This window comes from Hydra viridissima, unplaced genomic scaffold, assembly GCF_058129835.1.
Source record: "Hydra viridissima isolate aposymbiotic clone 2 unplaced genomic scaffold, HvirCarnegie_v1 scaffold_11, whole genome shotgun sequence".
NCBI classification, from domain to species: domain Eukaryota; kingdom Metazoa; phylum Cnidaria; class Hydrozoa; order Anthoathecata; family Hydridae; genus Hydra; species Hydra viridissima.
In genome coordinates, this window is record NW_028324310.1 from 8,373,779 (window position 1) to 8,398,917 (window position 25,139).

General features: G+C 27.1%; 2 protein-coding genes across 9 annotated transcripts in view; both read left to right on the forward strand.

Annotated features, from left to right (window-relative positions):
* Positions 1-25,139, forward strand: part of LOC145191341 (hemicentin-1-like) — a 54,800-nt gene that overhangs the window by 4,304 nt on the left and 25,357 nt on the right. For all 8 annotated transcript variants that reach the window (XR_016444930.1, XR_016444931.1, XR_016444932.1 and 5 more), the window contains 23 exons: positions 4,625-4,752; positions 5,003-5,314; positions 5,546-5,819; positions 7,188-7,442; positions 7,737-7,985; positions 8,071-8,316; positions 8,650-8,907; positions 12,456-12,707; positions 12,960-13,217; positions 13,355-13,606; positions 13,692-13,943; positions 14,109-14,366; positions 17,014-17,265; positions 17,377-17,628; positions 19,259-19,510; positions 19,624-19,875; positions 21,768-22,019; positions 22,107-22,361; positions 22,499-22,750; positions 22,928-23,179; positions 23,281-23,526; positions 23,706-23,960; positions 24,895-25,128. Coding sequence is in view for 5 of the 8 variants with exons in the window: in XM_090066593.1 (XP_089922719.1) it covers positions 4,625-4,752; positions 5,003-5,314; positions 5,546-5,819; positions 7,188-7,442; positions 7,737-7,985; positions 8,071-8,316; positions 8,650-8,907; positions 12,456-12,707; positions 12,960-13,217; positions 13,355-13,606; positions 13,692-13,943; positions 14,109-14,366; positions 17,014-17,265; positions 17,377-17,628; positions 19,259-19,510; positions 19,624-19,875; positions 21,768-22,019; positions 22,107-22,361; positions 22,499-22,750; positions 22,928-23,179; positions 23,281-23,526; positions 23,706-23,960; positions 24,895-25,128 (5,748 nt within the window). In the remaining 3 variants the exon portion in view is untranslated. The remainder of the gene's footprint in view (positions 1-4,624; positions 4,753-5,002; positions 5,315-5,545; positions 5,820-7,187; positions 7,443-7,736; positions 7,986-8,070; positions 8,317-8,649; positions 8,908-12,455; positions 12,708-12,959; positions 13,218-13,354; positions 13,607-13,691; positions 13,944-14,108; positions 14,367-17,013; positions 17,266-17,376; positions 17,629-19,258; positions 19,511-19,623; positions 19,876-21,767; positions 22,020-22,106; positions 22,362-22,498; positions 22,751-22,927; positions 23,180-23,280; positions 23,527-23,705; positions 23,961-24,894; positions 25,129-25,139) is intronic.
* On the forward strand, positions 9,849-12,298 carry LOC149882023 (zinc finger protein 862-like). Its single transcript, XM_090066598.1, has one exon. It carries the CDS (start codon positions 9,901-9,903, stop codon positions 12,175-12,177), a length of 2,277 nt encoding a protein of 758 aa, XP_089922724.1. The 5' UTR covers positions 9,849-9,900; the 3' UTR covers positions 12,178-12,298.

A 25,139-nucleotide genomic window follows, 5' to 3' on the forward strand; every position in this document is an offset into this window, starting at 1 on the left:
AAATCCTTCCAAAATGGTAATTTATCCACTCCTAATTCACGTATATTCGGGATAAGATCTAACCTTTTTGTTGTTGTTGTTTTTAAAATCATTAATATATATCAGAAACATTTTTAAGTACTCTATATCATTTTTCACTTTACACTGTTTAACATTTTATGTTATAACTTCTTTGACAATTATCACATTACGTTCGCTGTAATGTTTAAGTAAATGTTACTTGTATATTATACAGGAAATACTGAAGCTGTTAAGTAATGCTATTTCAAATATCTAGCACCTCTTGAATAGTAAATCATCATTCGAATTAAAACATTTAAACAAATTTCTAAGTAGCATATGATGATAAAAATGTTTCTTGAAACTACATTTGATATGGTAAAACAAGTCATACAAGTAAAAAACTCAAATTCAAGATACAAGTAAAAAACTCAAATTCAAAAAATATATAAAGTTACAAGATTATCTTCAAAGTAAATATAGACTTTAACTTAAATTAAAAGTTCTCCATTTTTACTAAATAAAAATCTCTAATTTTTTAGATTTCTTTGAAAATAATATTAAAATTTTTAACTTCTTTTAACCATAAAATGTAAAATATAAGCTTTATTAAAAAACTGTTTTTACTTTTTAAATAAATGATCATTCTAATTTAATATTATTTAAAAAAGAGCACTATATTTACCAAAAAACTGTGAGGGCTTTAGTGCCATTTTTTTGCTGTTTTGAGTCACTGTGCGTCATTTCTGGCTGGCAAAACAAACTTGGTTAGCAAAAAATTTTCTTCACTGCGAAAGCGCGAGTAAGATATCTAGTTAATATTAAGGGTCTGCGTCTCGTTATTTTTTTTCCAGGAAACTTCTCGTCTCGTTACGCTTTTCCCGGTTCATTTCAAGAAAACGATTCCGAGACGCAGACCCTTAGTTAATATAATTGATCTGTCTCGTAACGTTTCGTTATTATCCAGTTTTTAAATTCCGAGAAAAAAATTATGTCCCGATTTATAACTTTATTCCGGGATAATTGTTTCCTTTGTCTCGTTAATTTTTTCCGGGAAATTTCTCGTCTAGCTACGCGTTTCCCGGTTCATTTCGAGAAAACGATTCCGAGACGCAGACCCTTAGTTTATATAAAAAGTAAGATTACAAAACTTGTAAAAAAGTAGCTTTCTTACACGAATCTAAATTTAATCTTTTTGGAAGCGTTATGACATTCGGTACCAAACTCCAAAACTCTTACTGTAAAACACAGTCACAATGAGTCCAAATCTAAAGAAACTGGCAAAAAAAACCCCAAAAAACAAATGCTAAGAATTAACAAATTGAGTTTTTAACAAATGTAACTAATACCTAAGAAAACGTGAGTCAATTGCTTCTTGGTTAATTTTTAAAGATCCGCCAATTTTTGCACTTTTTCCTTAGACCAATTGTTCTATTTTTTTTATCACGAAACTCGCGCTAGGAATGCTTGTTTTAGTGTCACTCTTTTAAGGTTGGTATGGGTAAAAACAGTTCAAAATTTAATTTGAAGGCATATGTTTAAGATATTTGGTAATTATAATCTGCATTTTGATTTTAGATTGCAATTCTTATAATCTTGAAAAAAGTGCCACAATTTGAATTTTTTTTTTTTTATTTGTTTAATCATTAGTTTGGTTGAAAAACTAAGAGATTCCACGAGATTCCATGGTAGTTTTAACATTTTTCCATTGATAGGTTAATATAAAAACAAGAAAGAAAAAAGTCAGTTGCCCAAACTTGCCCAAATTCGATATACAATCTTTTAAATAAAGTCAAATCTAAAATTTCGTTAGTTTTAACGTTAAAATTTCTGTATTCTATTCTATTGTATTTTGGATTGAGGAATCCAAATTTTTTATTCAAACTATTATTTGCGCGCGTAATTCGCATGTTTAAATTTGATGGTCATATAATTTTTGCCGTTTTTTCAACTTTCTGCTCCGCTGTGCGGTGGTGGAAGTCTGATGGCCCACAATGAGTCAGTTCAGTAGTCGAGATTAACGGAAACATGAACGCAGCTTATTAGAAGAACATTTTAGAAAACAATATTGTATCGCACCCCAAATGCAAGACTATCGTAACTCAATATTAAGCATTTTTCTGTTTATTCATAAATTGGTTTAATGTCATTATTAGTCTGTTGAGAGTCTTGCACAGTAAACATAATGATAAATGTTTGCTTAGGCACGCCATTTAAATCTTTTTTTTCGAAAAATGGATTTTCGTTCGAAAAAATAAAAAAATAATAAAAAAACTAAGCGATATTTTTCGTCTCACTAAGAATCGTTACTTAATATTCTCTAAAGGATTAGTTCAAATAATTCGACTTAAAAGAAATAATCTTTAGTCTAGTTTATTTTGGTTAATTTGTTGGGTAGACGATTCTCCTTACTTTTTAAATATCTCTCTGAGACCCGCAGGGTCAATCGTGACCCTTCTCGAAAAAATCTGTTTAAGAAAAGTCTATCTCATGTTTAAGTTTTTTTCAACTTTAATGCCTAATGCTTCAGCTATAGGAATTGATAATTACATTGAATTTTATTAAATACTGAGTAAAATCCCCTTTACATATGGCCAGCCTCATGCAAATTTGAATTATCAATTTACGAAAGAACTGCTTTACACAAGATATAAAATTTAGTATTAATATGTATCTAAATGATGTGTTTAATGAATTTGTATAACATTTGATATGTATTTAATGAATTTGTATAACATTTGATATTATTATTATTGTTGTTGTTGTTGTTGTTGTTGTTGTTATTGTTATTATCAATTTTATTTATTCTCTGCAGAAGAATGTCACTTCCAACCCAAAAGAAATTAAATGCACAAATGCTGGATATTTTATAAGAAATTAATATAAGTGATAGTGATTCGGATAATGATTCTACAGATGATTAAGAACCAGATCCTAAGGAAATAGTACTGCAAGAACTGAATTTTTTTCTGATGAGAGCAATCAAGAACTGGTTCTATCTAGATCTGCTGCCTCTATTAGGAGTAAGAAGAAGAAAATATATGTGAAATGGACAAAAGGCCAGTTTAAACAAACAGACTCAGTTTCAAGGGCAAAAAATAAAGCTTCCTAAAAACTATGAAATTCAATCCCAAATAAACTTTCAAGAAATTTCTACTTGATGATATACTTGAACTGGTAGTAAAAATACTAATGTATACAGCATGAAAAAGTCTGGGAAAAATATTGACATAGGCAAAAAGGAAATAGAGCAAGTCATATGCACATTTTTTAGAATGGGTCTTGCCAAAATGATTGGCATAAGTTGCTACTGAGAAACAGAAACTTGCTATGTGCTAGTTGATGGAAAGATGAGTCAAATCAGGTTTCATGGGCTCTGTTCAAATCTATATTTCATTAATAATAATCTGGTTTCCTATGAGGAAAAGATTGAAAAGCTTTGGAAAGTAACACTATTGCTAGTATTATTTAGGAGCAATTGTTTAGCAGTTATTCATCTAGAAAATAACAATATTGATGAGATGATAGTTCTATTTGAGGGTAAGTTCAACAAATTTAAATAGTTTGTAAAGTGAAAACCCCACTCTTGGGAAATAAGAGTGGACTAGAACCACATCAACTGGTATACCTTGTGGCTTTAAAAATGCAGAAAGGAAGAAAGATAGGAAAGATATCAGCTCTCTTGGTGTTATTCCTAATGTATTTGTGCTGGTAAGTTCAACTTTGGAAACTTTACTTAGCAAATATGAAAGTTTCTAAAACAATTTCTTTGTTCTTTATAGCAAAGATAGACTTTATAATTTTCACAAAAGTTGTTTGTCTTCATGCTACACAGCCAATCATCCACTAGCATCATGCAAATGGTCTGTCAAAATATGTATAAATATAAAAGATTGTTTGGCAATTAAGGATTTATGAAGATCTACACCTCCCATGTTTTAATTATACAGCGTTATTACTGCAGGTATAATAGCAATCGTCAGCTACTAACTTGGCAGACTTTTCAACATACTGATTGCTCATTCTCAAGTAAAATGTCAGGAAGGTGATTGGGTCTAACTGTTCCAGTGTAGTGAATTCTAATTCCCTACAAATCTTCCAAAAAAGGCAAAGTTGTATTTACTCTCCAACAAAGAGTAAATACAACTTTGCCTCTCCAACAGAGAGAAAATACAGTTCCTAATTATGTCAGGGTTTATTTGGATTTTCCATAGCATACCTTGTATAACATTTTTTAAATAGAGGTAAAGTTAAAAAGTTTACAATTTGTTAGGTCATTAGTATAATTTTTTAGGTCTGTTAAAACTACAGGAAATACAGTATTTTAAATTTTCTTAAAATGTTTTTCTTTTAGTTTTTAAAGTTTATTTAGCAATACATCTCATCTGAAAAATTATGAGAAACATGTTTGCTTTAAAAAATTTCACATTAATTAATAATTAAAGTATCTCTAACCATCAACTAATGTTTTCATTTTACTGGTAATTGGATGTTTATATATACAATTCAATTAGTATATAGTCTGTTTTTTTTGTAATCATTATTTTCATCATATAATTTATTTTCTGCATAAATATTTATGTATATACAAAAATGAGTAGAGCTTTTTAACTTTTATCTTTAGAGAGATTATACAATTTTAAATATCAAGCTGTAGAAATTCTTATTGGAGAAGATGATGGCATTACTTCTGCACCTCCATTGCCAATCCCTTTGCCTTTTTGTAAACAGAAAACTACTAGTTCTATTTATGTAGGTTTTGACATTTTTTTGAAGAAAAATTTTAATTTTTTACTAATTTTGTTTTGTTTATAACTGAAAGTAAATTGCAGTTGGTATGACTGTTATTAATGGTTGCCATAGCTATAAATACATCCCCAAATAAATTTTCTAGATATAATGCTTAAACTACTTTTTATGTTATTTTTATTTAACTTTATAATAATGTGTTTATATGTAGTAAAAAATTTTCTTTAAATTTTTAAGAATTTTTTTTCTCAAGGTTTGTACAAATGGAATTATAGCATTTGGAGAAGAATACTGTCCTTTTGAAGTTGAAAAATTTGGTGATGAGTTCGCAACAACTAATCCAGTTATAGCACCATTCTATTCTGATATTACATTAGCACCAGCAAGTTTTGCAATTGATTCTGGAAATATTAAAAGTGCTTTACATCTTTGGGGCAACTCATCCAATGAAATTTTTGAAAGAGCTAATAATGATGTTCAATATTTTTTAAATGGAAACACCTTTGACTCTGTTCTAGTATATATTGCAACTTGGTCTGGTGTAAGGGCTTGGGGAGCAAAAGAGGTTTTTATTTTAAATTATTTCCAAGTAATATTTAATATAATTTTATTCATTTAACAAAAAAATTTGAATTTTTCAATAATATTTTAGTTTAAGTTTGTAAAGATTCAGGGTGGCTCCCTCTCCGGACCTTTCTTTTAAATAATATTTTCAATTTGAAAATAAAAGTTGTGTAAAATTACTTACAAGCTTTAATTTAAATATTTATAAACTCTACTTTGTTTGAAAACCTAGCAAGCAACTTTTCAAGTAGCAATTATAACAGATGGGCTTAGATCTTTTGTTCGTTTTTCATACCAAGATATGTTATGGCAAAGTGTGTTAAAAAATGTTCAAGTTGGTTTCAAACTGGATGATAGCAGAGATTGTGAGAAGGTACTTAACATTTCAATCACAGGTTATGATCCATTTACATATCCTTTAGATAAAGTAAAAGGTAATACAGGTGAGAATGGCATTTGGATGTTTGAGATAACAAAAGACAAATTTCCTGTCAGTGATTTAAAAAGTGAGATATGTGTTAGTTTTATTTTTGTTATCTTAATTATTTTTTTTCAGTTCCTTTATTTAACTTATGAGTAAAATGCTACTCAACCATTTTAAAACTCATTATTCTCATTATTCTCATAGTTTTACACTTTCACAATTATCCTATTAGTTATAAAAAACATACAGGGTCAAACACATATAGGGTCAATTGCTTTAAATGTTAAATTAAACCAAGATCTTTGTGTAAGTACAAGTTGTGAACAAGCAAGGCACCTTTAGTGTTGAATTATGTCAAAAAAAAATCTATTACTTCTGTATTAAAATTTCATAGAGTATGTATATACTAGCATAATGCATATACAGTAGGGTGCGTAAGTTTGGGAACTACACTTTTTTAAATATATTTTTCATTAATATATATTATTCATTTTCTTTTTAATTATCATTATTGTTGTTGCTATTGTTGTTGTAGTTGTTGCTGCTGTTGTTGCTGCTGTTGTTGCTATTATTATTGTTATTATTGTTCTTCTTCTTCTTCTTCTTCTTCTTCTTCTTCTTCTTCTTCTTATTATTATTATTATTATTATTATTATTATTATTATTATTATTATGATTATTATTAATATTATTATTATTATTATTATTATTATTATTATTATTATTATTATTATTATTATTATTATTATTATTATTATGATTATTATTAATATTATTATTATTATTATGATTATTATTATTATTATGATTATTATTAATATTATTATTATTATTATGATTATTATTATTATGATTATTATTATTATTATTATTATTATTATTATTATTATTATTATTATTATTATTATTATTATTAATATTATTATTATTAATATTATTATTATTAATATTATTATTATTAATATTATTATTATTAATATTATTATTATTAATATTATTATTATTATTATTATTATTGTTATTGTTATTGTTATTGTTATTGTTATTATCATTATTATTATTATTTATATTATTATTATTTCTATTATTATTATTATTGTTATTATTATTGTTATTATTATTATTGTTTTTATTGTTGTTATTATTATTCTTTTTATTATTATTGTTATTATTGTTCTTGTTATTATTATTGTTATTATTGTTCTTGTTATTATTCTTGTTATCATTATTATTGTTATTTTTATTCTTGTTATTATTCTTGTTATTATTATTATTATTATTATTATTATTATTATTATTGTTAATGTTATAATTATCTTTATTGTCTTTACTATTACTTTGAAGTTATTCATTAATTTTTTTATGCTGTTTTGTTTTATAATTTTATAACAGTCTAGTTATGTTATATTTTATAAAAGTCTATAAATTTTTAAATTTCTTAAATTTTTAGGTATAACAGTCACTGTATTAGCATTAGGAAAGGTTCTTGTGAAAACTGGTGAACGGGTTTTTTTGTTTTGTCATCTTTCAAAAAACAGTAATATTAGATACTTGTGGTACAAAAATGGTGCACTTTTGGAAAAAGAACACAAATCAATGATTGTAAAGGATTTTACTTTGAATGATGCAGGGCGTTATCAGTGTAAAATCAGTAACTTAAATGATGTTCAGAGCTCCATTAACTCTATTGCAATATCTGTTGTTTGTAAGTGAAATATGTTTGAATGAAAACTTCATATTAAATGACTTCACATTTACGCTAATGCAGCACTTTTATTAAAAAGAAGTTTGATTTATACTCACAGCTGCATAATTGTAATCTCAAAAAATTTGCAATCAATAACAAATTACTATTAACAAAAAGCAATAAAATTTAAAAAAAAAGTTCTTATATTTTTATTGCTTATTATTAAATAGGAATAGTTTTGATTAGTTGTACAAAATCAAAGTAAGTAAAGGTACGCAAACATTTACAAACTCTTTATTTATTCTTTTTCAGTTTCTGATATTCCAACGTTATCATTTCTACCTCAATCATTCAGTCCTGTTAATTCATCTGTTATTTTATCATGTGATATAAAAGCTTGTCCAAAGCCAGTGATATCATGGCATAAAGATGGTATTTTTCTTAAGGAAGGAGTTACGCCATTACTTGTCATACCTACCACTGCATTGAGTCATGCAGGGAGTTATCAATGTATTGCTACAAGTGTAAATGGAAGGATTGCATCAGAGGCTAAACATTTTGGTTTGTTTTTTGTCAAATTTTAACAGTTACATTAAATTTTTTGGTTAAGTTTTTTTTTATTAAAACCTAAATTTAATTTCTTTAGATATAACTTCATCTACTAGCAAAGTCTCACATGGAAGTATTACTGTTGATGAGGTTAATGTCACATTTACTTGTATACAGGAAAAAAGTGTAAAATTACTTTTAACTTGGGCAAAAAAATTGAATTTAAATTCATCTGAACCAGTGGTGTATTTTGCAGATGTGACTATAAAAAGTATGAATTCAGGAGAATATGTTTGTGAAGTAGTTCAAGAAAACCAACATGAAATCTCAATTTTTCTCCAATGTATGAAATTTATTTAGTTATAAATATGTTATAAAATTTTTTATTTCCTATAAAATTTTTGTACTTGGTATTTGTTTGATTACAATAGTTATTTACAACAAAAAAAGAAAATGAAAGCCATTAGATTTCTCTGCATTTCTTTCTGATTTCTCTTCTTTTATTTGAGAAGGCAATTTTAAATATCACCTAATATTGCTTTCTGACTACCTTCTGATTTAGATCTTTAAAATTTGTAAATATTGTTACAATTTGTCTGTTATTAGTTAAGTAAAATAAATAAAGTTGTGTCTTTTTATAGTCTTGTCTATTGGTATTTAGTATTTACTTGTTTAGTGTTTGAAGAAGCTTTTGTTTCATCGTCAAAAAATAATATCACAAACAGCATTCAGGACATTCACTTTTCATGTGCAAAACAACCCTTCAACAGCATCTCCCATAAATGGAATATCACGTTCTATGGCTTGTTTGTTTGGGAAGGTGTAAAATATAATGTAAAAAGCTCCTTCTTTCAAGATAGCAAAGCTGGCAAGTGTACTGCATCATTTAGTGATGGTGACAATAAAACTAAATCTATTGACATTGTTATAAAATGTGAGATTTGAGTTATTTAACATTGAGTTTTCTGCTTTTTACTCAAATTTTTCATAATCCTTACATCTTTTGACTAACTTTAAATCAGTTGGAAAAAGCATTAAGATATAAAATATATTAGAAGTAAAAAAAGCATTATCATATAAAGTATATAAGAAGTATAAGGTATTTATATTCTGTTTATGATTAATTTTATTTCTTACATAATGAGTGCTCAGTTAATAAAATTGTTGTTTTAAAAAGTGTTAAATAATCTAACAATTAAATCAAGTTCAATTTTTATTTATCACTACATACCTCCAGGGCGCGACAAATCGACGAACGTGCGAACGTCTGCTTAAAAAAAGACAGAAAAACGAACGTCACGTTCCTTTACTTTTCCTAACACAAACGTTGACGTTCGCGTAAAATTTTTCAAAACGAACGCATTACTTCAGCCACTTTTTTTCCAAATAATTAAGCGATTGATCGTTTTTTATTCATTATAAAAAACACGTAATTGCAATAAAAAACAATTAATTACGAAAATTTTAAACACATTTTCAAAGACTTTAAAAGAAACCACGCTAAAACTAATTTCTTTAATGGAACGAAGAAAGTAATTATGTTTGAGCATGGTTTTTGCATGCATTTACAAAAGGATTCAAAATTTTACTTAAAATGACTGCATTTGCAATTACTTTAAGCATGGTTTTAAAAAAACCATGCTTAAACTTAATGATTGCTTTCTTCAATAGCCTGCTTCTTTTTTTTTTCTTATTTTCCTTAAAGGGAAGTAAAGTTTGTTTGCATATTTAAAAACTTCTAAAAGTTTTTAAAATAATTTTCAAGTTTTACTAAAAAATACATAATCTTTTAGAATATATAAAGTTATTATGTTTATCATAATTTTAATTTTTTTTATTGTGCTTTTAACAACACCAATAATATGATATTTTTAATAACTTATAATTAAATACTTAATATACTATTATTTTTAAAGTTTTTAAGAAAATGTCAAAACAACTAAGCATCTTTTCAATGTTAAAGAAAGATGGTACAGAGGAGCGTAGCATTAAGCGTAAAGGAGAAGAAGAGAGAGAAACTAAGCATACGAAAAAAAAGTGCAATGATTTGGATTGTGCAATGACTTTGGGAAAATTGGATAAATGGCCAAAAGATATTCAATTTATGTTTTGGAACACCGTAAATGGATTGCCGCCAAGCAATAAAAAACACGGGCAACAACTAAGCTGGATTCATATTGACAAATCAAATGAGTGTTTCTCTTGTTGGGTTTGCCAAAAGTATCCAAATATTAGCAATGCAACCAATTCAGTGACAATGGGATGTAAATTTTGGAAAAGAACATACTTGTTACGCCACAATAAAGATGATGGGCATAAAGCCTGTATTTCTAAATATCGAGAGAACCTTCACAATATAGCTCCAAGTCTTGAGAAAACTGTATCGACATCAGTTTTAAGAACTACTGAGAATAATCAAGAAGAAATGAACAGACTTTTTCGGATATCGTATTTTGTTGTTAAAGAGGATCTTGCATTTAAAAAATTTCCTCAGCTGTGCGAGCTACAAAAGCTAAATGGAATTAAGTTGGGCAAGAACTACTTAAGTGACAAAGCTTGCAAAAACTTCGTTTCGTCAATTTCGTCTGACTTAAAATGCGACTTAAGTTTAGACGTATCAAATGCTCGTTTTATTGCAATTTTATCTGACGGTTCTACTGATAAGAGTATTAGTGAACAAGAAACAGTTTTTTTAAGGTTTGTTAAAAATGGTAATCCAATAACTATATTTGCTGGTATTAACTCACCACTGACAGTTGATGCCGATGGAATATTAAATGCAATAGAATTTGTTTTAAAAAGTTTAACGACAGACAAAATGAATCAAGATTTATATTTAAACAATATCTATGCAAAAACTGTAAATGTTAACTTTGATGGTGCATCTGTAATGTCTGGCAATAAAGCTGGTGTTCAAACTAAAATGCGAAATAAAAACCCCAGTATAGTATATACCCACTGCGTGGCGCATAGATTAGAACTTTCTGTGTTAGACTCAATAAAGTTTGATATTTATTTAAAGAAGTTTGATGATAACATCAATAGTTTGTTTCGTTTTTACTATTATTCATCGCAGCGAAGAAAAGAACTGAAAGAAATAGCTTCTTTTTTAGATGAAGAGTTTAAACAGCTTGGGAGATTGAAAAATATTCGTTGGTTAGCAAGTCGGGAAAGGGCGTTAACATTGATTGAAACTGACTATAAAGTTATTATTTATGATTTAGAAAGCAAGGCAAACGAGAAAGACGAAACTGCACAGAAAGCTAAAGGATTTTTGTGTTTCATGAAAGACCCACAATTTTTATTTTATTTACATTTTATTCAAGATATTGTTAAATCACTAACAACATTGTCATTGGAATTTCAAAAAGAAGAAATTTTAATTTGTGAGATTTTGCGTAAAGTTGATGCAAGAATTGCTGTACTAGACGCGTTATCAGTTAATCCAGGCTCGAATATTGGGCGTTTACTAGATAATTTAGAAGTAAAAGAAGATCAGTTAATCTACAAAGGTATTGATTTAACAGCATTAAAAAAGTGTAATTTAAAGAGAATTAATGAGATTGTTAGACAACAACCAAATGATTATTTTGATTATTATAATAAAAAATATTTTATTAAAATTATCGACGGAGCAAAAGAATATATAGACAAGCGATTCCGCCGTGATTTCAATCAAGAGCCATTAAAATCTTTAACCACAATCTTTGATTGTCGAAACTGGCCAAAATCCTTTACAGGTTTGCTAGAGACAAAAAAATGGGGATTTAACGAAATAAAAAGCGTTTGCAACTTTTATGAGAATAATAATTTGATAAGCAGAGAAACTTCTAACTTATGTGTATTGCAGTGGCCTTTATTCAGGGAGAAAGTCTCTAAACTAAGGACAAATTCACTGTTGAGCATTTATAGAGATATCTTGCTGGAAAATGAACCTGAATTGGCAAGTATAAATATCTTGTTAGAGATTATGCTAACTTTCAGCGCTTCAACGGCATGTTGTGAACGCAGTTTTTCTTGTATGAACTTACAAAAAAATATTTTGCGAACTTCATTAAATGACGACACCTTAGAAGATATTATGCGTATAAAGCTTGATGGCCAGTTAATTGAGGACTTTTTGCCCCAAAAACATGTCAAAAATTGGATTGACGCAGCAGTTGGTATTAGACATTTGGAAGGCCATAAATTAAAAAGTTATTAGCTAGAATAAAAATTCATTGAATATAAAGCTCACTTATTTGACATGTATCTCTTAAATTAGACGTTCGTCAATAATTTAAGATACGAACGTCAACGTCCATTAAAAAAAAACGATTTGTCGCGCCCTGACCTCATATAAACCATAATATGTATTTAAATTAAAAGATAATTTAAATTGTTTTTTAAACTTTCTTTTGTTAAAAAAAACTATAATTGTTGCTGTGGACACTTTAAACTGGTAAATTTTTTTTTAAAATGTTCAAAATTTTTTTTTAACAGATCTAAACACTCCACAAATTCAATTATCAAACAATGGTACACTATCTGAGGGAGAAACCTTGTCCATGGTTTGTGTAGTGGAAGGCAACCCACATATAAATTTCAAATGGTGGAAAGATGGGTTTTTTCTCAAATACAACTCATCAAACATTAGACTTACTATTTATCGCAATGATTCTGGACTTTACAAATGTAAAGTTGAAAATGATGCTGGCTCAAAATTTTCAAATGGGTATTTGTTAAATGTAACTTGTAAGTTGATTTTTAAGTTGAATTTTATCACTTTTGCTTAGACATTTTTTTTTTACAAATATTTTTTTAACACTAATTATAAAAAAGACTACTTATATAAACTAAGCTCTGCAGTTGATGAATGTTTTTATTAATACATTTTTTTGAAATTAAAAACCTAGATGCTTACAGAATATTTAATGCATATTTATTTTTCATGATCTGTATAATTTTACAGCAATAAAACTTTTTGCAAAACTTTTAAATTCATAGATCTTAATGAACCTGATCTTATTATCCAGACCGGTTCCTCTTTTGTTATTGAGGGAAGCAATTTTACATTTCAATGTATTTCATCTGGTTCTTCTCGTCTCTCCTATTTGTGGTTAAAAGACAACAAAGTTTTAAACACTACTAATGAATTTTTAAATTTTAAAACAGTAAGTCGCTTTGATGAAGGAAATTATCAATGCCAAGTATCAAATTCTGTCATTAAAAAACTTACTGAAAAAAAATTCCTTAAAGTTGCTTGTAAGTAATTAATTTTATAATCAAATTTGGTTTTACTAGAAATATCATTAGTTATGGCAATTTAACTTTAAAAAACTAATGATGTTGGTTCTGCTGCTAAAAATATTTTTAACTTATATTTGTATCTTTGCCTTTAGATCTTGAGCAACCATTTATATGGTCATCTCATAATTTAAGCTCATTAATATTTGGTCACAAATTAATACTGATCTGCAATTCTTCTGGCAGTCCAAAAATAGTTTATAAATGGTTTAAAAATGGAGAGGTGCTAAGTAACAATAAAGAATTAACTATTGAAAGTGTAGATGAAAAAACTGAGGGAAGTTATGTGTGCAATGTTAGTAATGGATATATGGCCACATCAAGCATTGTGTATCTTAATGCTCGTTGTAAGAACTTTTTAAAATGACTTTATGGATCAGTGAATTTTTTTTCCACAAATTTTTTACTTCATCATAAAAAAAATCTTTTTAGATATAAAAACGCTACAACTTCGATTATTAACCAATGAAACAGTTAAAGAGGGAGATTCATTGTCCATGGTTTGTGAAGTGGAAGATTCTTCTCCTATACATATTAGGTGGTGGAAAGATGGAAGGTATCTCAACCACACTTCTTCTATGATTGTATTTAACGTTAATCGTAATGATTCTGGTGTTTACAAATGTCTTGCAGAAAATAAAGCTGGTCTAAAAATTTCAAATGAGCAATTTGTAGATATCATGTGTAAGTTTTTCATCTCTGTTCATAAGGTTTCATCATTTTCATCCCTGTTTGTGCAGAAGTTTAACAATCTCCCACGCAAGTTAACTATTTCTAATCAAGATCTTTTTTAAAAGCTGTTCAAACTTTAAATTAAGAAATGCAAATTAAGTATTACTCTTTTTTTAGATCTTAACAACCCTTCCATAATCATTCAGCATGATTCCTCAATACCTGTTGAAGGAAACAGTATGACTATTCAATGCAAATCAGCTGGTTCACTCCCTCTATCTTTCATGTGGTTGAAGGATGATATGTTGTTAAATAACACTAATGAATTTCTGAGGTTTGAAAAAGTAATGAGATATGATAAAGGCAAATATCAATGCAAAGTATCAAACCCTGCTGCTAGTAAATTTACAAATGTGATCTTAATTGATGTTGCTTGTAAGTGTAGTTTTAATAAAATTTATTAACCATTTTATTGACATGATCATTTAAAGACTATATACATCTACCTGTTGTGAATTCACATTTAATGGGGTTTTGATAAATTTTATTTCGTGGTTTTATTTACTGTGTAAAATATTTAATTTTGTTTTACTTCTGGGCATAAAACTGAGGCCTTTTTTCCCTTTTATCTCACTTTGCAAAGCATAGTAAAAGCTATATTTGTTTGAATTGATCATTCTAAAAAGATTGCAGAAACAGATGTCACTTCTTTAATAAATTTTATGACAAAATGTTAGTGATTTAAAAACTAATGTGAATTTAAGTCCTAAAAAAGAGAAAAGTCCATCTACATATTACCCAAATTGCACAGTAGGCTAGTTAGTGGACAAAACTGTTTTTCTTTTAGTGTGATAATGTAAGAAAAATATATCTTTTATTGTTGCATGGCTGTATATTAACTGAATTTAACTTATACCATGCTTATAAATATATTTTTTCCCCTAATTTAGGTTTAAAAGTGTATCAATTGTATTACTATCATTTGTGTGCTAAAAAATTGTGTTTTTTATATAATTTTTAAATTTTATTTATTTTTCTAAAACAGTTTTCCAAACATATTCAACATATTTCTAGTAAGTCTACATTAATATATCAATAATTAAACATTTCATGTACATATGAATTAAATAATACATTTATTAATGTTACAGTATGATAATTTATAATGTATTCTCATTTTATTAAATTTATTCATGAAAAATGAACTGAAAAATAGTCTAATTATTAAATGACAGCGACATGTAACCATAACCACCACCTGGTGCATTGTGTTGGGTTTTCCAGCTATTAGATATAAAACTTTACTGCATTAATCAAAAATCCATTTGTAGCTATGTAGTCATGTATTTGGGATCTAAACCACACTGTAGTAGCAACAAACACATCATTAATTTTGCAACAAACACATCGATAAATCACAATAATCCTCTCTCCAAACAAAAACCTGTCTTTACAAATTTTCTTGCTCATTTATACTGTATAGTTTTCCAAAAATATCCCTCAAAAATTATCATTAAAAACCATTAACACATCTTTACAATTTTTTGGTTTTCACTGGTAAAAGCTATTAAAATTATTAGCTCCATAATCATCTCCTTGCTGGGGGCAAAGATTGGTCAGAGGGGGTTGGAACTTGGTTCCAGCCATAGACACTCTGAAGATAGAGTTGTCTAAACCTTTCCTGAGAAAAATTAAACTTGTTTGTAAAGTTTGGTGAGGATTGGACCAAAGCTGTGGATTTGTATAAAGAACACACCCACAAACACACATACAAACTTTGGGCCTAATATATTAGATGCATTAATATATTTATGTATGTTTTACATATTTTCACCAGTTTTGTTAAACTATATAAAGGAATAGTTAAAAAAGATATAATTTAATGTTAATTAGATATATGTATGAAGTATATGGACAATTTTATTTATTTTAGAAAATGAAAAATTGTGATATTCTCCATTACATGAGAGAAACCCATTTGAGTATTTTATGTAAAGATATCAATAAAATATTTTGAATACTTATATTGGTGGTGATGGTACAAAATTGAATCAATTCGTTGTTTTATATAAAAGAAAATGGAATAAATGCAACAAATCTAATAATATATTTGAAAAGAAATTCTGCTCCTGGCTAAATGAAGACATGTAAAAATTAAATAGACAAAAAAATGAGGAAGACCAAAAATTATTTTCAATAAAGCATCAATTAAAACAAAACAATGAAGAATGGTTTAGTGAAAGAAAATGCACCAGAAGAATTATTTGCTGCAAGTATAAAATTAAAAAATAATGCATTGCAAGATGAAAAATCTGTAAAATGTGTAACAAATTCTTCTATTGATGAAAAAAATTTTTTAGCTGATGAATCTCTAACTTTAGGTTTAGATTGTGGACTGACTAAAATGCATATCAAATTATAAGATCTATAGCAGCAAGTAAAGGCCACAGTCATTTACATTTAAATTACAATTATATATAAATTACATTTTTATATAAATTACATTTTTTCAATGGAACAGTTTTACTATTTTACTAGTTTTACTATTTTCATTTGAATTATTTTATGCAGTTATAGTATTTTATATTAACTAAAGAAATTTTTTTGTTTCAATAATAAAATACATATTAACTAAATTTTAATTTACAGATGGTGGTTGTTATAATCTATCAAAGTTACATAGCACTTATGAAATAAGTTAAGCATTTTGTATAAAAATTGATTCTGTAACTACAAGGCTTTTTGCAAAACAACTTAGTACCATAGCAACAAAAAACTGAAAATGTTACTTTTATAATAAGAATAAACCTCATATTGGTACACATGCCAATTTTAGTGTATTTATGACTATTAAATTATTTATAAGTTTTTGTCCCAAAATCAGGTATTCTGGCCCACTGTGAATTGGTTGAATGTTAAAAACGTTAAAATTTTTATAGTGAAATAATTTTTTTTTTGTTTTCATGATTCTCTCTGACTTATATTTTTTCTTCTTTTTTTTTCTTCTTTTTTTTTTCTTCTTTTTTTTTTCTTTTTCTTTTTCTTATATAGCATCTTAAACATCCAATGTGATTAAATTTAGACCTTGATTCACCTTACATCAATTCATCCCACAATCTTAGTTCATTAACAGAGGGTGTTCAGTTGATTTTGACCTGTAATGCAATCAGTAGTCTTGAAATTTCTTATTATTGGTCCAGAAATGGAGAAACAATAAGCAGCAACAGAGAACTACTTTTTAAAAGTATTGATAAAACCATGGAGGGAAATTACACTTGTAATGTTAGTAATGGATACATAAAGACATCTGCAAGTGTGCATCTTAGTGTTTCTTGTAAGAATTATAAAATAATAATTTACTACTTTGATATATTATTTTTCTGTTTATATATTGAATGAAATTTCAAAAAATTAGTTTAAAAATATTATTTTAACAATTGTTTAGATATTAGTACACCACAGCTTCGACTGTCAAACAATGAAACAGTCAAAGAGGGTGATTCTTTATGTATGTTCTGTGATGTGGAAAGTACACCACCTGTGTCTATAAAGTGGTGGAAAGATGGAATATACCTCAACTACACTTCTTTTACAATTATGTTTAAAGTCAATCGGAATAGTTCAGGAGTTTACAAATGTCTGGCAGAAAATAAAGCTGGTTTAAAAATTTCAAATGGCATACTTTTAAATGTTATGTGTAAGTTTTTTTTTCTAATAAAAAGGATAATTTTTTTTTTCTAGTTAATAATGAATATAGAGTGCTCCCTTTTCTTTGTTTATTGAACAAAGTCATTGGTCATTTCACCTCAACTGTTTTTTATTTTTTGAACTGTTTAGAGAATAGAAAAGGGAAAGTGAGAATAGAAAAGGGAAAGATTTTAACTTTTACTATCTAATTATCCCTCATAAATTTAACAAACACCATTTAATAAACTGTTATAATTTTTTCTAGGTTTTTTTAATGGATTTACATATTATGATTTTACATAAATGATTAACAATAAAGCTCAGTGAAGCAGCCCTTCTCAATTTTTCTTTACATTTTCCTTTTCAATTTCCTTCCAAATTCCCTTTTAAAAAAGTTCTTGAAATGTTTAATAATAAGATGTAGAATAATCTTTATTGAATCTAAATAAAATGTTGGCCAATTTCATTATTTCCAGAAAATTCTACTGTTGTTTTCGATAAATAGGATTACACAGATACATTTTAACGCAGAAAAATAGAGCTGTTTATAGGCATCTCTTGATAGAAAAATGTTTTCACAATTACAAAAAGTCTAGTAATACATTTTTATCAACAAGATTTATTCCTTGAAAAATAAAAGTAGTATTGAAAAGTTCATTTTCTTTTTAAATCACAGGCTGTTAATGATTCTCATTAAGTCACAGGTTGTCAAAGATTCTCATTACATTATGGCTTTATATAAATGATTAATAATAATGCTTGGATTCCTAGTAGCCAAGCAGTTTATCAATAAGCTTATAATTGATTATTGAATTCAATGCAATATTTTAGTAAATATTTAGAACATTGAATGTAACAATAAAAATTATAGGTAAAATAAAGTTATTGTGCAGACATTTCTTTATTTAATCTTATAACATATAAGTTTACAAAGTGCTGAAAAATCTTTAAATAGGCAAAAAATATTTTTAAGTAGAATAATAGTTTAATGATAGTCACATGAATACAAGTTTCTGAATAAAGCAAAAGTAAGTGCAAATAAAAATAATTCAGTCATTTTTATGCAATCAGTAGATTAATTCTAGATTAACTATGTGAATTAAGCTTACACTTAGCTGTTGGTTTGATGAAAAATTGTTTTCTTTGAATTTTTTTTTCAGCATAGGTTAAAGAACTTTGAAGTTTCAACTCAAATTGGATCACTAACTTTTTTGATCACTAACGTCTTTGATCACTAACTTCTTTTATCACTAACTTCTTTAATTAATCCATTTTGGATTGCGATACTGTGTCCTTATTTAATAACTTTTTTATGTTTTAACTGCTTAAAGTTGTTTTTTGTCTTTACTTTACATAGATAACATGTTATATAAATTACATACATTATATACATTGCATACATTACATACATTACATACATTACATACATTACATACATTACATACATTACATACATTACATACATTACATACATTACATACAATTACGTACATTACAAAGTTGTTTTTTTTAGTATATTATATATACTATTAAGTATGTTAATTATATTCTATTAATTTCTTTTAAGTTTGTAAAATTATAATAGAATAATTTTTAAGAAAACTCAAATAACTTCTGTTGATAATGAATCTTTTTTTTAGACCTTGATCAGCCTTTAATCAGTTCATCTCATAATCTAAGCTCATTGATATTTGGAAGACAGTTATCAATAATCTGTGAGGCACTAGGTTATCCAATTGTAGTTTATCAGTGGCTTAAAAATGAAGAAGAAGTAAGCAATAGTGAAAAACTAATTTTTGAAAGTGTAAATGAGAACACGCAGGGAAGTTACATATGTGAAGCTAGTAATGGATATATAAGAAAATCAAGTAGTGTGTATCTTGGTACTCAGTGTAAGAATCATTAAATACTATTGCAATTTAAAAAAATTTTTATAATTACTATATATTATTTATTTTTCTTTTTTTCTACTAAAGATTTTTTCTTTTTTGATTAAAATCTTTAGATATAAAGACACCACAACTTAGATTCTCAAATGCTGAAACTATCATAGAAGGAGATTCCTTATCTATGTTTTGTGAAGTAGAAAGCACCCCACCTGTATATTTTAAATGGTGGAAGAATGGACATCTTCTTAATCACTCATCATCTACCATTATTTTAAAAGTTAATCGGAATGATTCTGGTATTTACAAATGTCAAGCAGAAAATGATGCTGGTATTAGATTATCAAATGAGCACCCTTTAAATGTCATGTGTGAGTTTTAGATTATTCAGTTTTTTTTACATACATACTTTAACATACGTTACATAAATTACATAAATTACATGCATTACATGCATTACATACAAGTTATAAACAGCTAAATTTTATAAGTTTTTTTGTCATGCCTTTTCACTGGAAATTAACAAAATTTTTAATTATTTCTCTAATGTGACTACAAAGCATGATTAATTCAAAAAAATAATAACTTTTAGTAGAAGAAAGAAAGTTTTATTGAAAGCATAATTGTGCAAAAGTTTATAAACAGTTCCACACACTATAAAAAAAATCAAAATTTCATTAAGAAAAACATTTTTACTAAAATTATTTTACTGGAGGTTTTTTTATTTTGAATTTAAAGTAATGTGAAATTTTAAAGAAATTTTCACGAGAAAATAAAAATTAAATAATATGTGCTGTAAAGAAGGATATTTCTTTAACAAAGTTTCTAAGCATTATTATGTGGCTAAATCAACAATTAGCATACTAGTTAACAGGTTAACACTTAAAACCGTAAGACACTTAAAAACAAGTATCATTCGGGCAGGCCAAAGTCTTTTGAAAGGACAACTAAAAAAAGATCCCAGGTGTTGAAAGATTTGCTTCCAAGTATTAAATGCCAATAGCTAAGCATGATGATGGCAATATGATAGTTTGGAGATTTTTTAGTTTTGATTCTATTTGTCTGTTTCATTTCATTGAAGGCATAATAGATCAGAATGTATATTTATATGTAATCAAGAATGTTATGCTACCACATTGAAAGGACAAAATGCCTTGTGGTTGGATTTTCCAGCAAGACAATGTTCCAAAGCACAGTGCAAGTTCTATTAAAAATTTGAAAAAAATTTCACTTTTAAACTGGCCTACTCAAAGCCCAGATTTAAATCCAATAGAATATCTTTGGGGACATATTAATCATTAATTGAAGGGTGAAAAACCAAGCAAACAAAAAGGTTTTATTCAAGATGCTTTTGGATTGTTGGGCAAATTTCCCCATAGATGTTCTTATCAACTTAGTCGACTCTATGCCTCATCTTTGCCAAGCAATATTAAAATCTAGAGACTATCTAACAAAATACTGATGTGCTGTGAGGAAAAAAATGTCAAGGAATTAGAAATAATAATTGTTTTTGAATATTTTTAATTTATTTACAAACTTTTGCACAATTAAGTTTTCAATAAAATTTGAATTTCTTTCTTTCATTTCAAATTGTTTTTTTGAATTAATTATCCTATGTAGATTAGAGGAGCAATTGTTAAATATTTCATTCATTTTTAGTGAAAAGGCAAATTGTTGTGACAAAAAAAATTCAAAAAATTTAACTGTTTATAAACTTTTACAAGCTCCTATACAGTAGGAACACTTTAGCCAGATATATTATACCTTGCTAAAGTGTTGTTGGAAATAATTTTCTGAAAAGTCTGAATTTTTCAAAATACCATGTAAAAACCATGTATAAACCGTGAGAAATGTGTCAAATTTTAACAAATCAACTAGATAATGTACAATAAAATTTGGAATTATAATTTATTAGCTCATTTTTGAAAGATTGCCAGAATCTGCATTAATCAAAATATTTTGTTTTAAAACCAATTAAATCTTGCTTTACTCTGAAATCTCAATTTCCATTCAAAACCCTCTAAATAGTTAATTTAATAGAAAAGTTGTAAAATGTCACAGGTTACATATTAACCCTTCTAACAATGCTACATAGCATTGTTAGATTAATTTGTACATATGCTAACTTTACAATGAATTATTTTATTAGTGATGTTCCCAGAAATTGAGTATTCAGGTGGTATTTAAAAGTTGTAACCCCACCCCCCTTCTTGATAGAATGTATGGCTTGTTTTTATGTTATGTGTAACTTTAAAAAATTTAGATATGGATCAACCTGTTATTAGCAAGTTAACTTCAAAGTATTTTGAAGGGGATAGTTTACTTATCTCATGTTCTGCTAATGCAAATCCACCTCGCTCTAATTCAAGTTATTCTTGGAAAAGTAATGGTCAATTTATTGCACATGGTGCATATTTAAATTTGAAAAATGTAACTAAAAAAGATTCTGGTGTTTATGAATGTTTGGTCAGAAACAGTGTTGGGGTTTCCAAGGGAGAAATCATAGATATTCAATGTGAGTCTTTAAAACTTCAATACTATTTATTTAAGTTTAAACATAACAACAATGTGTTTAATGTCAATCTTTAAATTGATTATTTAGATCTAGATGAGCCCAATCTTGTAGTTCAACAGGGGAACATTGTAATGGAAGGAAATAGTTTAATTCTGCAATGCATTTCATCTGGTTCACTTCCACTTTCTTACATCTGGATAAAGGATAACGTTATGTTAAATTATACAAATGAATATTTACAATTTCATGCAATTACTCGCCATGAACAAGGAAAATATCAATGTAAAGTGTCAAACCATGTAACAAGCAAACTTTCACCAGTCAGACACATTGAAGTAGTTTGTAAATAAAATTAAAATAATTATTTTATTCTTATTATGTTAATAAAAAAAAGACTAGTTTAATAAAAGCAACAGCATCAGTTTTAGCTTGATTGATAATATGATGTGGAATGAATAAATGTAGTTTTTTATATTTAGATCTTGAGCAGCCATTTATCACTATGTCTCAAGATCCTAGCATGTTAACTGAAGGTCATCAATTACGTTTAATCTGTGATGCTCCTGGTAGTATAAAAGTAGATTATCAATGGATTAAAAATAATGAAGTAATAAGCAACAATAAAGAATTGTTCTTTGAGAGGTTTAACAAGAATGCTGCTGGAAATTATGTGTGCAATGTTAGTAATGGGTATATCAGAAAAATTAGCTTTGTGCAACTTGTTGCTCATTGTAAGATCTTTTTAAAATCTTCTTTAACTAATTTAATTGCTGTTGTTGTTAAATTATAATTTATCGGCTAACATTACTTTTAAAAATGATCATATTAAGAACATTTTTATCATATCAAAACTGTTTTTTTTCTATGTGAAAAGTTAATAAATTTTAAATACTTCTAACTTTTTTTAGTTGTTGGTGTACCAACTTTAGAGTTCTTTCCTTCTTCCTCTGTAATTGAAGGGACATCTCTATTTATAATGTGTCATGAAAATTCATCTGATTCTGTTAACTACACTTGGTATAGAGATGGTAATAAGCTCTCAAAATCATCAAAATATATGTACATGGTTGCAAGTAGAAATGTTAGTGGAATTTATATATGTGAGACATCAAACAAATACTCATCGAAAATATCTAAGGGGCAGTATTTAGATGTTTTTTGTAAGTATCTAAACTTAAAAAGAATTTATTTAATAAAAAAACTCTAATAATAAAATGTAGTCAGATAATATTCGGTTTAATTTTACAATCTAATAATTTAGATCTTTCATCTCCATTTATAAGTGAAGAAAAATTAGTTATTTATCAAAACCAGTCCACCAATGTCAGCTGTTCATCAAACTCTTATCCTGGCATTGTTTACACTTGGAAGAAAAATGGCAGAGTTGTTTCACAGAGTTCACTATTGGTTATTAGCAATGCAAACTTTGACTCTGCTGGTGTTTATGAATGTTATGTTGAAAATGTTGTAGGTCAAAAGATGGCTGCTATTACTGTGGAACTTCAATGTTGGTGAAAACTTTTTTAAAGTCTAATATATAAAGAAATATAGAATAATAATATATATAGTAATAAAGATATATAAATTTTACAAAAGTTTATAATTAAAAAAAAGGGTGTTCCACTAAAATAAATAAATATAGAGAAAGTAAATTACTTTTTTTTTTAAACTCATTTTTTTAATTAGATCTAGAAAAACCAAAAATTTCGGTTTATCCTTCTGCAGTTTTACTTGAAGGTAACTCATTATTATTAACTTGCACAGCTATTGGTTCAGGAAAATTAAGATATTTCTGGGCAACAGATGGTGTTATTTTTGCTAAAGAAAGTCCTTATAAATTCTTGGAGAATCTCAATCGCTATGACAAGAGTAAAGTTTCGTGCATTGTAAAAAATGATCGAGAATCTAAAACATCAGATGAGTTGACACTGGATATTTTTTGTAAGTTTTTAAACCCTTAATTAATTGTTTCAATACTAAGCATCAACATTTAGGCTCCATTTTGTACGGAAAAAGGTGAATTTAACAATTTAAAATGTAATTTTCTATATCATATGATCTTAATATGATCCAAATCAAAACACTGATCAACAAAAAAGGATTTTGAGTCTAACTTTTTAAAATTACAACAATTTTTACTAAATCATTTATTGAAATTATCTGTTGATTTACTTTAGTATTTCATCACAAGTTTGAATTTTGTAAAAATTTCATAAGTTAAGTATTACAAAAATTGCAAAATTGCTATAATTGTTCGAATTTCATGGCTTGATGTTGCACTTTACAGAATTCATGGAATAATTTCATAGCAGAAATGTCTCTTTTCAGAGTCTAGCAGTAATCAGCCATCATTAATGCATCTTAGCATCCCATAAGCCTGGTCTCCACCTGGTCCCCCCTCCTTTTTGTTACTCATTTATCCTAGATTAGAAACATTGAGCAAATTAATTAACTATTTTATAATCAGATAATGAAGGCCATTTGATTAAACAAGTTTTGCTAATAATTTTTTATATCAAATTGCAAAAACTGAACTTACAAGTTGCAAAATGAGAGACTGATCCTATTAAAATAAGAATTATTTACAAGAAAATTTACCTAAGCATCATTACTTAAATCTTCATATTGGCTTAAATCATATTGAAAGATGAATACATATAAGTTAAAGAAAACAAAACTTTTTAACTTTAAATGTTCTTGAAAGTTATGATCGAAAAAACATGTAAATTGATTTTTAACAAATAAAAATATATTAATCATAGAAAAATAATAAATTATTGTTTCATCAGCTCTAACAAACATTTAAAAAATTATTTACTTGCATAACTTGTATAAAGGAATAGTTTCTATATATTTTATAGCTTAAATATTTTAGATCTGGACAGACCAATGATAAAAAGTTCAGTTGAATTAGACTTCATAAAACTTAATTGCACTTCCAATGGAAATCCACCTCCAAATTTTGCTTGGTACCATCTGGGTGTTTTCATTTCCAACCAAAGTATTTTGGAAATTTCTAAATTAAATGTTTCAGAATACATTTGTGTTGTTAAAAACAATGTTGGAGAAAAATCAGTCAGTACAGTTGGTACAATTTATACTAGCCGACGTGAGTTTCTA

Coding starts and splice junctions, on each gene's coding strand:
- LOC149882023 (XM_090066598.1), top strand. CDS start 9,901: ATGTCAAAACAACTAAGCATCTTTTCAATGTTAAAGAAAGATGGTACA.